At 41.7% G+C, this 15,807-nt stretch overlaps 3 protein-coding genes across 3 annotated transcripts; 2 read left to right on the top strand and 1 right to left on the bottom strand.

Annotated features, from left to right (window-relative positions):
• Positions 1-21: 21 nt before the first annotated feature.
• LOC307268699 (dnaJ homolog subfamily C member 2-like) lies at positions 22-4,005 on the top strand. Its single transcript, XM_080051435.1, has 5 exons — positions 22-96; positions 2,290-2,390; positions 2,780-2,890; positions 3,076-3,221; positions 3,801-4,005. Exons 2-5 carry the CDS (start codon positions 2,312-2,314, stop codon positions 3,861-3,863), a joined length of 399 nt encoding a protein of 132 aa, XP_079907561.1. The 5' UTR covers positions 22-96; positions 2,290-2,311; the 3' UTR covers positions 3,864-4,005.
• On the bottom strand, positions 3,948-10,876 carry LOC307268698 (mitochondrial-processing peptidase subunit beta-like). The gene is made up of 13 exons (XM_080051434.1): positions 10,770-10,876; positions 9,587-9,724; positions 9,326-9,412; positions 8,847-8,976; positions 7,790-7,988; positions 7,601-7,680; positions 7,212-7,324; positions 6,872-7,015; positions 6,098-6,258; positions 5,641-5,726; positions 5,464-5,552; positions 4,634-4,709; positions 3,948-4,086 (listed from the first exon to the last, which is right to left on the bottom strand). Exons 1-13 carry the CDS (start codon positions 10,851-10,853, stop codon positions 4,022-4,024), a joined length of 1,452 nt encoding a protein of 483 aa, XP_079907560.1. The 5' UTR covers positions 10,854-10,876; the 3' UTR covers positions 3,948-4,021.
• A 541-nt stretch (positions 10,877-11,417) lies between these two features.
• phax (phosphorylated adaptor for RNA export) lies at positions 11,418-13,741 on the top strand. Its single transcript, XM_080050830.1, has 2 exons — positions 11,418-11,536; positions 11,724-13,741. The coding sequence occupies exon 2, from the start codon at positions 11,730-11,732 to the stop codon at positions 12,954-12,956; it is 1,227 nt and encodes a 408-aa protein (XP_079906956.1). The 5' UTR covers positions 11,418-11,536; positions 11,724-11,729; the 3' UTR covers positions 12,957-13,741.
• Positions 13,742-15,807: the final 2,066 nt, after the last annotated feature.

Raw genomic sequence — 15,807 nt, 5'->3', positions numbered from 1 at the left:
ATGTAGTATTAGGGCCGGGGGGAAGGGCTGGAACGAAGACGACCTCCAACTGCTCACCAAGGCTGTCAACCTGTTCCCCGCTGGCACCAACGCCAGGTACACACCACGCTAGCACAGGATGGGGGAGAACCCACTGCTGTGACTGATTAATGGCACTTGTCTACAGTGAGCGGTACAGACTCTTTATAAGGGCCAGTGCTGTTCGACAGTCAGTGCGTTTACATGCAGACCCATAATCGGGTAAATTTACGAATAAGACTTCAACAGTACTTGTACGATGATAAATAGTAGTGTTGTTGCCGGAAAGGAGCCGGACCTGGCTCTATAACCACTTGTTGAAAGGGCTACAGCGTAGTCAGCCATGCTCCGGCCAGTTATCGAATATTTGAAAGGCCATGTATACTCAGATAAGTGACGCGGTCCGTTCGAGTGGCAAGTTTGGTATATGTCTTAATCCAATCTAGTTGTCCGATGAAAACGAGTGTCTACTACAGGCATGCAAACTAGTCACCTTTCGGCGAAATTCGCCGTTTTGGAAACTTAATTGGCCATCTATGTGATTCGTGGAGATCCGTCGAGAATTATTATTTTTTGGGTGGGGGGGGTTCTGATGGCCAGCACTGTGTGTGTGTGTGTATGGTGTGGCGCATGGACCTATCAAGAAAGTGGAGTGACCATAGTGACTAACTATGATTGACGGATGGTAACTCCTATCATATGAGCTTTGACGGTCATTTGGCCGTGTTAATGTGCCCACTTAGTTTATGTGAATCACTTTTTAAATAAATTCACACAGTTTGCCAACCGTTGTTTTACAGCCATTTGCATTGATGTATGTGTGCGCTGATTAACGGCCGCGGATTGTCACTGCAGATAACGTGTCACCTCAAGTTAATAATGTGCTTTTGTCTATTGCTGTTTTCACGGGCCGTGTCTGAACTGCCATACTAGCGTCCTACATCCTACATACTCACCATCTATATACTGCATACTCTCTACTCAAAGATCGATTGTGTATGCGAGCTGCGTCTGAAACGTTCTCAGTTGAAGTATACTCAAGCAATGAAGAATTTCTTCTTCTTCTTATAAGATTCAGGCAGTTTAGACACTGTTAAGCTTATAACCGCCCTCTACAGGTTAGATATTGAACTAGATTTTTACAGTCCTGTGTTCATCATCTGTGTTTTAGACCTCTTGTTTTATAATAATGATGTTTTGAGGCGGAGGATCCCTCCGACGCTCTGTCCGGCTCATCAGCACTCAGCTGTCTGTGAGTTGAGCTGGACGAGCCGCGGTGTGTGGAACAGCGATCTGTTCTGATCTCTCTCCACTATCAGACTCACAACACTCATTTCACTTAGTGACTCTAATGTTGTTAGGTATTTATCTTCATCTCTTATCTATTGTAAGAGTGTATGAATGACTGCACGTACAGTTGTCAGATCGCGGAACCCCAAACAATGTTGTTGCCTAGCAACTTGCTCGAAAATATTTCATTTTCCTGGGCGGGTAGAATTGACCCAGTGCATTGTGGGGCGGTTGAGTAGGAAAAGTATACGATCGATTCATACCCAAAATCTTCCCGGAAGTTAGTACTCATCCGGGAATTTCTCACATACCCAAACTCGCATACCCAACCGTCACATACTCAAATTGAAGTCAAAATGAGTATGAGTAGGACGTTAGTATGGCAGTTCAGACACGGCCACGGTTTTTGAACGGTGCGTTCTGGTCGACACACCTGAGGTGAATGTAGTGATTATAGCAGATCAGAGCGACACACTCACCTGCTTCCTCCACTATCGTTCCATTTTGCACCATTATGTTCCTGCGCACGACTGAGGTGTGTGTGAGTGCGTGACAGCGAGATTAACTAGTGTATTCTTATGTGTTTGATTGATGGTTGTGTAGCAAAAATAAGGCAAAACCTGTTTGCCACAATATAAATAGTTTGTTTATTGTAAGAGAATTTGGTGTGATTGATTTGAGGCTCCATGTTATTTTCTGTCTTATTTAATGCTGGTTTTGCCATCATTTTTAACCGTTTTTCTTCTGATGCCCCCAGACCCCCCTACCGGGGTTGGTTTTCGGACTACTCACCTTTTTCATGGCTTATGAGTTTGCATGCCTGCTACTAAGTTAGGGTTACCGTTCTGTACAGCAGTGGAAACAAGGCATAGGATCTCAGTTTGTTGCAATAGATATTACATTTAGCTGTGAACTGTGTAAGGAAAATGGTGACTTTTATACATGCATCACTATAAAATGTATTAATTTATTTTCTTCCAGATGGGAAGTAATTGCCAACTATATGAACCAGCACTCCACCAGTGGCATGAAGAGGACAGCCAAGGATGTTATCAACAAAGCCAAGAATCTACAACGGCTAGGTAAGGCTCATGTTCTACGGGCTACTGCAGACTGGCTTCAGGGCCAGTCTGACTTGGTTAAGTGAAGATACTTATCTGCTTAGACTAGATCAAACGGGACTAGTTATGCCTTTGAACAAATAGTTGTCGTATACCTGGAAAAACCGAATGGAAATATTATCTAATAAAACTTAATATTGTAATTATGGAATGTGACAGAAATGACACTAGTATCATAAATACTTTTGCATTTATCTTGCTGATTAAAAAAAATTAAAAATAAAAATACACTTACAATAAGTGCAATCATTCCTCATCAAATATTTTGAAACAATGGAGCATCTTTTTTTTATTTCTCTATGTATAATAAGCTCAAATGTTCATCAGTCCTGTTAATCCTGTCTCCACAGATCCCCTACAGAAAGATGAGGTCAACAGAAAAGCCTACGAGAAGTTCCAGAAGGAACACGGCGCAGTAGCACCCACCATAGACAACGCTGTGCCCTCCGAGAGATTTGAGGGTGAGTACATCTGTACATGACAGTGTTGATAATAAACTGAAAACACACCAGCTCTGAATTACAGATGCCACAATCTATGTCCTTAATACTTATTACTCTAACTAATTGACAGTGAGTTATGTATCCGATAATTCTCCTTTATAACACTGTTGCATATAAACGTGCTGTGTGTGGTTGTCCCTCAGGCTCTGCTGCCTCCTGGACCACGGAGGAACAGAAGCTTCTGGAACAAGCCCTGAAGACTTACCCAGTGAGCACAGCAGAGAGGTGGGAGAAGATTGCTGCTGCCGTCCCAGGACGAAACAAGAAAGACTGTATGAAGAGGTACAAGGTAAGACCATGCACGGCTCATTTCTCTTTCCATTAGCTACATGTGGCTAACCTACTGCAGTCTAATAAAGGAGGTTGTAGTATGTTGTGATGTCCTCAGGGGTTTTATATATTGTCCAGTTCACCCCATTTATATCAACTGAGGTAGACTCAGTGATTTTCTCCTCACAATCCGCTACCTGTCTGTACTGTGTGTGCGCTGGGAGAACAAATCCGGTGTTAATACACAGCCTAGGCTCTGTAAAGGGGGTAGAGCGACCCACAGTAACTAACTAGCAACAATGCTATCAATAGAGGCTGGGATTTATAGCTGGGAAAATACAGGTATAATGTGTTTTTATTAGCACTGAAGCAAGTGTGACATTGTTGCTAGCTACAGTGGTTTGGTACAATCCACTTTTTATTTTTTACATGCCTAGGCTGTTACAACAATGTATTTTTCAGTGCACACACAGTACATAGTAAGGATGTATTCACAAGTTCTCTCTAATGGTGGACACTGCCTTTTTAATGAATGCAATTGAACAGACTCTGCACTACTGTTTATTCTAACACATTTCCCCCTGTTTCTCTTTGACAGGAACTGGTGGAGATGGTCAAAGCCAAGAAAGCTGCACAGGAACACGCTAAGAGTAAAAAATGACAAGAACCACAAAAGAATAGTATCCGTGTTATTTTAACATTATTGTGTTGGTCTTTATTTTATAATAAAAATTAAAGAAGGAAAAAATACTACAGGTGAGACATAAATATTGTGTTTTTATTTTTTTTTCCTATGCTGTACAGTCGGTGGGGGTCATCTCAGGTTCTCATCCAGAACATTCCACTGCAGATCTGGTTGTAGTCTGGCAGCTGTTCAATGGGCCCTGAGACAGAGGAAAAAAAAAACAAGTTGGAGTTCATGTCACTGTTTTTGAAAGGGAAACCGATTATTGTAGCTCTTTGCATCGTTTCTATAGGTTACAATAACAAAGTGACTTCAATAATTTAACAACCAATATAAGAGGTGGCTGGAACTAATAAGTAAAAGTTAAGTTATGGAGTTCATTCAGAGCATCTACCATATGTACTTGTGTTATGTTAATTCACCTATTCTTCTTTCTTTATCATGTGTACACTTGAACAGAAAAAGCTGCTTCTTCATGTGATGTTAAGCTTCCTGGTCATGTTATTTCAAATATGAACTCTTTTACAGAAGCTCTCTGCTAGTATGGTGGAAGAGGTATCAATTCTGTGTTATACATAAATGGAGCAATAAAGATGAAAGGAGACACTGTTTGGGACAACTGCCAATGTTTGTACATTATGGACAGGATATACTAAAGCTGCACCGAAGGAAACCTATCCTGAAAGTTGGACAGAAGTCAGGCATTTTGTTATCCAAGTTAGTCTAAATCCATCCTGAAAACCTACCAACTGCAGCGATGGCTGGAGCCTTGTTGAAGATATATTTGGTGCACACGTCCTTGATGGTCGTAGCATCGATAGCCTGTGGAGGGGCAGATATATACATTACAAAATTATAAACATAATATTACTGCAATAGTATCGCTCCACGACTAGGAATACATTACAATATATCAACTGGAGAAAATTAATCAATTAAATGACATGTTTCATACTTTATATTTCTCATTCATGGGGGCGGGGGGGAGGGACGGTAATGACCTGTTCTAATTCTTTTAATCAATTACATTTTTAAAACCTGAAATATTTGGGCTAATCTATGAGCCTTCACGTGTATTCAGTTCACTAAATCTGGAATGATCTGCCTGAGTTTCACTATTACCCTGCATTCCAAATCACATACTTTCTACTATTTAGTATGGTAGAACAAAGATTCAAAACTTGAATCGGGACGGTTAGAAGTATCAGCATCCTATTTGGGCGATTCTGACCCATAATCCATTGCGCACCTGAAGTGACGTCACATCAACGGAGCCTCCATATGAAAACAAACTGTGATGCGACGAATATAAAGGCAAGATCAAGGCGCAATGATGGTATGCCTACTGCACCCCAACTAGATTATTTTTATCGTCAGATGTATGTGGAATAGAAGAAAAAAAACGAGTATGCGATTCGGAATGCAGGGTGAGTTTCAGAATTAGGCTTTCAATGACTTGGTTAAGTGACCAAGCTGATGACTCCATTCAGTCCACCGAGTGTCTTTAGGTCAGAAGACTAAAATTGGGGAACCTGGATACATTCTTAGTGGCTGAGATGTCCCTGCTTCCACTCACATCTATCCTGGCCTCCAGCTCGTGCAGAGGAATCCTGCGGCTGTAGCATAGCATCTGTCTGCCGATGTCTTCACAGATGGGAGTGGAACCTGGAACCAAACAAACAAGTTAACATCAGTGGAGATCTCTACAGCTTAAAGGTTGGTAAGCACACCGCCTGATATAACGCTGCCTTACCATCCAGATGCAGCAGCATGTTGGTCTTGAGCAGGTTTTTGGCCCGTGCCACCTCGCCCTCTGTCACACTGGTGCATAGAGACATCCTAACAGGAGAGATACAGGGTCAAATAACATTAATATAATGATGATCTAGGGTGTCATATTCAGTCCTGTGAGTAGACATACCTATGTAACATAAGCATTTAGCGTCTACCATTTACAGGTATCAAAAAAAAATTATATCATGGAAAAGTTCATTCAAAAAGGGAAATAGGTCAGGTATTTGTTTTAATTTTTATGGCTCAAAAAATTCAGCAACTCAAAATACTACAATATTTAAAAAATGTCGACCGTCTGAAAAGTATGTTATTTTAGTTTCATTTTACATTGTGTAATGATTCTCGGATATATGAAAGTAGAATCCTTTTTCTTTTTAGATGCACTTGTACAGTATGTGTGAGTGTACTCTACTCACCATTCCATCTGAGCGAAGTGCATCATGTCGTTGATGGTGCCCGGCTCACACACTATGTAAAGCCCCCACAGGCCTGTGTCTGTGTAGCAGGTGTTGAAGGACTGGAAGCTGTGGCACAGGTTCCCCTGACACGCCATCTGGGCCAGTTTACTGGACAGATTCTGGTTGACAAGAGACACAACACGACAGGGTGGGTCACAACATGGAGGCCTCATTACCACACGTACCGTTTACTAAAATATTTTGTTTGTAGGACTGTGTAATAGCTTAAAAGTGAATCACATTTTCTACAACATAATACATCGAGTCAAACAGGATATGGGTCAAAATAATGTTTAAGATTTGCTTCACATAAATGACAAAAACCCTTTTGTGATCACAAGACAACAAACTAGCTTCGGAAATTGAACTATTCCATCATAACAATCATGATTCATGTTCTTATTTTATTCATTACCAAAAAAAATACAAAATAAAGATAATTCAACTGTCAGGTCAACTGTGGACCAAATTGTGTGTGCACACGTCTGGCATTTTTCTAATGATGCGCATTCTACATTCTAAAGTAGAAAATCAAAAGCTTCACATCCTAGATGTTTGCAAAAGTCAATCTACCAAGAGATGGCAAAAAGGGGCAGAAGATTTAGTGCAGACCAGCTGTTTGGACAACTTGATTGTGACAAAACCTTTTTGTTGTCTACTGCAGCCTGGTGTAACCTACGTGAAATATAAATATGTAATACATTTGACTTTAGAGTTTTGGTCAGTACTCACCACGCCACCACCAAAGGAGCGGTCCCAGTTTCCAATCAGTGTGTTAGCCACCATGAGGGGGATGGTGTCGGGGTGCGACCAGCCAACTGCCTCCACTGCAATGGCGATGTGAGCCAGAGGCATCTTATCATCACGCACACGGATCTGACACGACAGCAACACACAGACAATGGTATGATCTCCCCCACTGTTGTCTATCTACAAGTACTGTCAATAAAAAAAACTATGAAAATGCCCCAAAAATAGTAAAAGTGATCTTTATGCGTAAGTAAATAAAAACAAATGAAAGTACAAAAGCACAATAACAATGTGTAGTGTTAGCCTTAGACTTCAGCCTTACCTCACTTCCTGTAAAGTTGCATAGAGGCAGTGCCGGGGCTTCACCCTTATATCTGCCGGGAAGTTTTCCAAAATGATACTTGGCCAAGTCAATGAGCTCATCGTGTGAAACTCCTGGAAGAAGAAAAAACATAACAGAATGTCCCGACGGTCAGAACAATCTCTCAGTCTTATTTCACTTCAGTATGAATTCAGGACTTGATGCTAGCTCATGTGGAATCAACAATAATGTCAGAAGATACCCATGACAATAGTTTCTGTCTACTAAAATCTTAATTTGAAAATCCTTAACATATTAATGAAATAACTGTTTTACAGACTCATATCAAGTCAACATACATGTATCTGCCTATATAAAGCTAACAGGTGAGAAGATACAACAGCTCTGACCTCCAGCAGCAGACAGAACTATTCTGGGGCCTTTGTAGTGAGTGGTGATGTACTCCACCAGGTCTCCTCTGTTGATGGTCCTGCAATCAAACACACCTGACTTAAAAGCATGAAAGACACAGCCCAACCTATGTTAGACCGGTACATAAAACCACATTGTAATGTAGATGCTGAATGTGTGTTCCTCACTTGATGTTCTCCGTGGGGCCCAGGATGGTCCTGCCCAGAGCAGTGGACTGGTACGCAGTAGCATGAAGGTAATCAAAGACCACCTCCTGTAGATTGGTTTCTACTTCCTGCATCTCTCTGAGGATCACCCCGCGCTCCCTCTCTATCTCCGCCTCGCCCAGCGTGCTGTTCTGGATGATGTCGGCCAGGATCTCCACAGCTGGGGAGGGGGGGAGGGGGAAGGAAACCCAAAATATATGGATTTAGATTACTGGAGCTGTGAGATGTATGTTCATATCTGTCATTCATGTTCAGTGCATTCCAGGTATTATTTTGCATTGTTTAATTTGTTTTGTTCGCTCACTTCAACAGCTTCACTACATTTCCCAGAAGGCCTTTTGACCAACCCCACCAACCCCCATAAGTCTGAATTTGCCGTTCTTAAAATTATATCAGCATTTAATGTTAAACTTTTTATGATCATGTAAATACTTATATATATATATATATTTTTATGCTTTATTGATAGTGTAGAGACAGAGTTGAAATGGGGCAGAGAGGGGAGTGACATGCAGAGAACGACCGCGGGCTGGAATCGAACACGGGTCTGCTGCTGGCCGAACCCGGGGGGGGGGGGGGGGGGGGGGCGGGTGACGCCCTACCAACTGAGCTAAGGGCGCCCCCGTAAATACTTATTACAGCAACTGCATCTTTAAAACAAATGTGTTGACTCAAGATGACATAACCGAAGACATTTAATGATTTTTTGCAGGACTTGCAGACATCTTGCTGAAGATGACTGAAAGCCTTGCCTATCTTGTGGCTGAATGCAATCTGGTAAATTTAAGGGAACGGTCGGAATACAAATTGGTCTCCTCGCGTCATCTGTATCTCTCCAGACAGATACTGAGACATCTCCCCAAATGGCTGGGCAAATGGGGACAGTGATAATGTACTGTATATGCAATTATCTTGCAAAGCACTAACATGCATCCCCTTTCTCCATCTTGGATATATATCCATCCTTATGGCCATCACTACATAACAGTGTGGCCTGTAACATACAGCTGCTCTGTACCTCGTGGTAGATCTTTAGAGAAAGATTTGGCGTAGTACACCGTTTGCTCTCGGGACGTGTAGGCGTTCAGGTGAGCCCCCATGTTCTCAATCTCCAACTCCAGATCCAGCTGGGAGCGCTTTCTTGTGCCCTGCCACACACACACACACACACACACACACACACACACACACACACACACACACACACACACACACACACACACACACACACACACACACACACACACACACACACACACACACACACACACACACACACACACACACACACACACACACACACACACACACACACACACACACATTGCATTATTATTTTTTTAATTTTAAGTCATTACATTTATGCAATTATTTTGCATTATTTTAAACTGAAGAATGCGACTGTTTGTTGGACCTTTGTAAACTATAGTTAACAGTTAACTATCTTTAGAAACATTAAAAAGGTAAAAATGTTGCTGAGCTGTGTTACCATCTCACCTTAAATGCCATATGTTCCAGGAAATGTGCTGTGCCATTGTTTCTCTGGTTCTCGTAGCGACTGCCAGCGTCTATCCAGAGACCCACCTGAAAGAACCAGTGATGAATAAACACATACTGACATCCACATGCTCTTTGCTGCTACCTACAACAGCTTCAGACACATATCTGCTGGGAGGCTGCTCTGTGTGTGTGTGTGTGTGTGTTTGTGTGTGTGTGTGTGTGTGTGTGTTTTGGGGGCAGGATTAACTTTTAACTTACTGTGCAGGTGGTAAGGCCAGCGTCTTCAGAGGCCACCCGCAGTCCGTTTTCTAAAGTGGTCACCTTGGTTTCAGGAACATTTAGAGCCACGTGAGGAGCAGCCTGAGTGGCCAACAGTCTGTGAGCTCCAGCTGGGAGCTGCAGGGAGAGGACACGAGAGAAAACACACAGTCATGATGACGCTACAAGACGAGGCCAGTGACGTCAGCTGTCACTAGCAACCTGCCAGTGATAACTAACTCAATAGGATCGAGTTAAAGGTGCAGTGTGTAATATGACGTCATCAAGAAAGTTCTACAAAGTTCTAGAATGCAACGCTCCCTGGGTAACCCCAACCCTTTAGAATAATAACAGAAGCTACAGTGGCCTTCAAGGACAAGAACAATTCTAAATTTTAAACAATGCACCTGATGACATTCCAACTATGACACTTTCAAGATGGCGGCACTAGGCCTTGGTCCAAAATATGCAGAAATATGGACATATATGAGAACCTTTCTAAGGGAAAAAATAATAATAAAAAAAAAAAAATCAGCTATTATGCACTAAATTAAATGTACTTATGGATATTATAATTACTTTCTACAAAATCTGCTAGGAAATAAAACCCAAAATTCTACACACTGCAGGTTTAAGTAAATATATTGACTTTAATTGGTCAAATTGAAATAAGTTATTTTATTTACGTGACTGTTAGAATCTTTTCAATCTCTGTATCTTAAACACTGAAAAAGGCAATAGCTAGAAAAAAAAGTAGAGAACAATAACCAATATTTTATCTTAATTTATTTTATAGATATGTTTTGTATACTCATCAACGCTTTTCTAAAATTAAATTAAATGTATGTTTAATTATTATTTATTTTGAATGTATATTTTTCCCTTTTGTTGAGCGTATGTCTGCAGTGCTACTTGATATACTATTCAACGAAGCTTTAAAATAAGACAAAATATGTATCAATGTCGTCGGTTATTTTATTTTTAAACATATTACACAGGCTAAACTTCACACATTATTTTTCTTGGAATAAGCCAAGCATATTGCAGCTATTAGCTAACTTTAACTATTAGCAAACAGTTAGCCTGGCTGACAGGCCGTGCCGACAAGCTCGCACTCTCTCTTGCAGACTCATACTGACAACTGTTTATATCCAAATCATCACCGTAAACACATTCCTCTTACCCTGCTCAAACAATTCCTCGTCAATGAAGGTCTTTGGAGGAGATATCTCCCAGCAGACGTGAGGCGGTGTACGGACGCCGCCATATTGTTTATCTGTCACACTGCGCAGGCGCCTCTCTCAATGACGAAATCAGTAGGCAACATCCGCCGGAGATGACGAGAGGATTTGATAAAAAATTATAAAGAAACAAAACCAAAATACTTTAATTATAATTAATAATTAATAATAATAAAACAAAACATTTTAATACATATTTTCACAATGAACGTATAACATTCTTTATATCTCTTGGCACTTTATGTTTAAGCAATATGACTCCTCAGGTTTGTGTACATACTGTTATGTTTTGTGTCCATAGTTGTCTTGTATTGTCGTGTGGTTTTAGCCACTACCTCCTTTGCTGTAAACAAAGTTGCCCTCTTGGGACACTAATAAAAAACCTTGAACCTTGAACATAAATAATAATAAAAAAACTTAATTATTCCTGGTCAGAAAATGTATTTATATCCTTTCTTATTACATTAAATTAATATACTTGAACTTTTTTTATACTTTGCAGATGTTTTCCCTCCATTGTCACTTTTATTTTGAAAGGGTGTGACAGGTGGAGGACGGAAGTGTGTTTTTAGCCTAGCGCGAATCTTCACAGCGTCTCAAGTTTGTCCATTGATGCCAACCTCGTTAGATCAGTTCACAGAGTGGAATAAAGGCTAAAATACAGGTGCATGCAGAGAAAAGAGTCGGCTGCTGTGTCAGACATTTGAAGGTATTTCTATGTTGACCCTTAGTACTTTGTTCTTCTGCTGGGTTTAATATGAACGTTAAGTAGTGAGCCATTGTTAGCTGCTAATGGTGTAGAGTTAGCTAATATCGCTAGGAATGATTGGCAATAACTTATGCTAATGCGTTAAAACAACAATCAACAGCGTTTTGTTATTTGGTATTGCTTCCAGACAAGAATGGCGGATGTAATGGACGGTGATCTGGAAGACGGAGAGATCTCCAGCTCAGATAATGAGATGGGAACCACCGCTGTTCGACCCCCGGTTCCTGCAGCTTTCGGCGGGCAGTCCTTCCACAACAGAGCCGCCGCCCAGCCCTCTGCCGCGGACTACCGCAGCGGAGGCAGGACGGTGGACTCCAGTGATAGTGACCCGGACTCTTCAGACGAGGAGGCGGCTATGTGGCGCAGGAAACGCCAGAAAGTGGCCAGCGCTCCCCCGCCACCTGCCCTCACCACCCGGCCAGTGCCAACCCCCATGCTCACCACCAACGCTCCTGGAGGCCGTAAGGTGAACAACATTTGGGGCTCGGTGGTCCAGGAGCAGTGTCAGGACGCCGTGGCTGCGGAGCTGGGCATATTCGGCATGGAAGGAGAGGTGAGCATGGCCGCCAGAAACGTGGAGACCTATAACTTTGTCCTGGCCCGTAAGATAATGGAGAAAGAGAGGGAGCTGGAGAAGCTGGCTAACAATGACGGAGAGGTTAGCATGCTAGACACCCAGCTAGATGAGTACATGCAGGGCAGGGACTCGGCGGAGAGGGGAGGGGGCGACGCCAAGAGGAAGAGGCCCCCGGCCAAAGACAGACTGGGCCCCAGAGCCGAGATGGACATCAAGGGCCGCTACGAGATCACAGAGGACGACCCCGAGGATAAAGTTATAGATGAGATAGCACACAGGCTGAGGGAGCCTAAGAAGGACCTGATAGAACGCGTTGTTACAGTTGTCGGGGCCAAGAAAGCCATAGAGCTGCTGGGAGAGACGGCCACGCTGGAGGAAAGCGGCGGGGTGTTCACCATGGACGGCAGCAGGCGACGGACGCCCGGCGGGGTCTATCTCAACCTGCTGAAGAACACGCCCAGCATCAGCAAGAGCCAGGTGAGGAAGGTGTTCTCCGAGGAACAGCAGAAAGACTGCAAGAGCAAGAAGGCCAAGCAGAAGAGGAGGAGGCACCTGGTGGCTAAGAAGATGAAGCAGGCCATAGGCACGCTCAACCTGCAGGAGCACGATGACGGCTCCAGGGAAACCTTCGCTAGTGATACAAACGAAGCCTTAGAGTCACTGGAGGAGGCAGGGGGAGAGGGGGAAGAGGAGGAGGAGGAGAAGGAGGAGGAGGAGGAAGCTGCTGTGGGCATAGAGGAGACGCCCGTGGTCTACAACGCGGCAGACCTGGAGGTCTTCTGAACACTTGTTTGACTTTGACCAAGGACATTTTGGAAATCAAAATCAAAACACTTTAAAAGTGGAGTCGCTGATCTTGGAGAACGCTTGTTGTCAGAATCACTCTGAAAATCCGTGAATATCTCCGCACAAATTCGCTACCTATTCAGTACTGTGTGTGCACCGAAAATAAATCTGGTGTTACTTACTACACAGCCCACGCTCAGTAAACTGTGGTCTGTAAAAACAAAGGGCATTCAGACAGAGGCACACAGTAGGTAGCAACATGCTGTTTACATAAACTGCGTATGAACAGCTCATTTTCACCAGATATTCACTGATTTTGACAAAAAAGCGTTCCCCAGAATCGCTGTGTCCACTGTTTAAGCTTTGTATAAATGACTAAGTACTGAATCACACCTGAGTGTCCTTTTTTGTTTTTGTTTGTTTACCTTAGCAATGCAAGGAGAGCTTATGTTGATAGCTATTGATTTTTCTTTTTTGTACAGCATGGGTTTGAAGATCGGAGCACATGTTAACGCAGCGTAAGACTTTACTACGTACAGGTTAGTTTGATCTGTTATGCAAACGTTTGCCTCTTAGATAAAATCCCTAAATGATCGAAAAACTTCCCCTGTCATGTTGCAGCATATTGGAGTAAACGTGAAGCACTCTTTGTCGACTTTCAATCAAATGTTGTAACTATCTTTATCATTTTCATTGTGAGATAGTGAGGTCCCGATTGGTTTAATACCGTTGCGTGATTGTACCTGACCTGTAATATGAATAAAGGTGCTCAGCTCACTATAACAATATTGAAGTTTAATTTGAAGTCATACAGTCACCCTGCCTTCCAAATCGCATACTCTTTCTTTTTTCTATTCTACATACTACATCTGACCATAAGAAGAATCTAGTTAGGATGCAGTAGGCATACTATTGGGACATACTTTACTCTCTTATTTCATAATAACATTGTGCCTTGATCTTGCCTCTTGCTTTTGTATCCGACGCATCCCTGGTTGTTTTCATATGGAGGCTCCGTCGATGTGACGTCACCTTCTGTGCGCACTGGATTGTGGGTCAGAATCTCCCAAATAGAATGCTGTTTTCAACACTAAAAATCTCGGCTTTCTAACCATACTAAATCTGGCCGCAAGAATTGGGATACCCTAAATCTTTTTAAGATGTTTGCAAAAAATAATGTAGACTCATGTGATTTTTAGGTGATACCTATTCAATATACAAACAGTGAACAGAAATGTGGACTGTTGGATTAAAAAACAAAATGTCCCAGGAATCAAACCAAGTAAGATAGATAAATAATACACCTCAATAAGGAGGGGAAAAGGCATTTAAAAATATTGGGATGTGGCAATGTGAAACCAAACCAGGGGCTAGAGAGACACTATAAGAGAAAATATATCCTTTATTAAGCAGTAGGTGGCAGCAAAGGTCTAAATATGGCGGTGGCAGCAGCCATATGAACTAGAGAGAAGTATTTGTTGATGAAGCAAAGAGTCTATAATGACGGGATGTACTGTATGTTTTGTCCTTGAGCGCATTCTGGAACGCGTCATATTTTTAAATCAAGAATTAAGTTTCCCTTCATTCTACTACAAAACTGATTTTCTGCAATAGCAGCAGGATAACGGCTCATAAGCCAACTTTAAAATCAGGAAGACCTATTCATGAGGTTTTGATTAACCAGATTGTTATTTCCTTATCATTTCTTAGCATGAAATAGGCTATGTCATTTAGTAGGCCTACTAATTATAGCATTGTCCTGAGCATGTTAATTGAGTTAGTTGCAACTGTGGATTTCCAGTTAACTTTGTCCTTATTTTCTCTTTTGCCGAAAGCAGCTGTGTGTGTATTCTAAAAAGAGGGTCTGGTTTTAAAGAACAAAAGAATCAGCTAAAACGTGCTACAAAGAACCACAACCAGATGCTAATTATCTAGTGTTTTGTCACTACGATGTAGCCACCTTTCACTTTACACACTTTTGTATTATCCTCTAATATAAAAAATGAAAATGAAAAAAAGATTAGTGCAGCTTTAATGTCCCTATTAGGCTACACCAGGAACATTTAACTGGCATAGTTTATCATCTTATTAGGCTATATTTGCTTTACAAATTGGAGTATTTTCTTTAAGCTAAACAACAGATCTCTGTACACAAATGCCCCCTGGTGAAAACAGCCACGTCTTAATCAAAGAAAAAAGTACATTCGGCCCCCTCGCATCTCCGAAGGGGAGAATGGAATCCTTTTAATGGTGGCACTGGATCTGTGGGTTGGACATGGTCATTATCACTGTGCTCATGGCACACACATCAAAGGCCCAACATTGTGTGGCAACTAAAATGTTTGATAATCCACCACTTATGGCCGTTTTCACATGATGTAGCCTACATCTTTATTCTATGCAGCAGTTACAGGCCAGCTGAATAATCAGTCTTCTGCTATTTAGTTTTACTGTGTGTGTGTGTGTGTGTGTGTGTTTGTGTGTGTGCGTGCAGGGGTTTACAGGTGCATCTAATAGAACATTTGAATATCATGGAAAAGTTTATTCAAATGGAGAACTTTTATACATAGCCTACTGTAGATTCATTGCACAAAGTGAAATACAGTATGTCAGTTCTTTCTGTAGTTTTAATTCAAATGATTACGGTTTACAGCTACAAATCCAGTAGGCTTACTTCAAAATATAGGAATATTCCATAAAACAGATTACTTTTTTTGATTTATAATACAGACATGTCGATCATCTAGAAAGTATAGCTACTCAAGATTCATGTCACTTCATGTGTGATGAATCTCGAATATGATAAATTTTCACGTTTTGAAAGAAATTAGGCTATGGATTTAAAAAA

The sequence above is a fragment of the Ammodytes marinus genome (assembly GCF_949987685.1).
Source record: "Ammodytes marinus genome assembly, chromosome: 22".
NCBI classification, from domain to species: Eukaryota; Metazoa; Chordata; class Actinopteri; order Uranoscopiformes; family Ammodytidae; genus Ammodytes; species Ammodytes marinus.
Note: the sequence above shows the minus strand (reverse complement) of the source record. Positions and strands in the feature narration are given on the sequence as shown.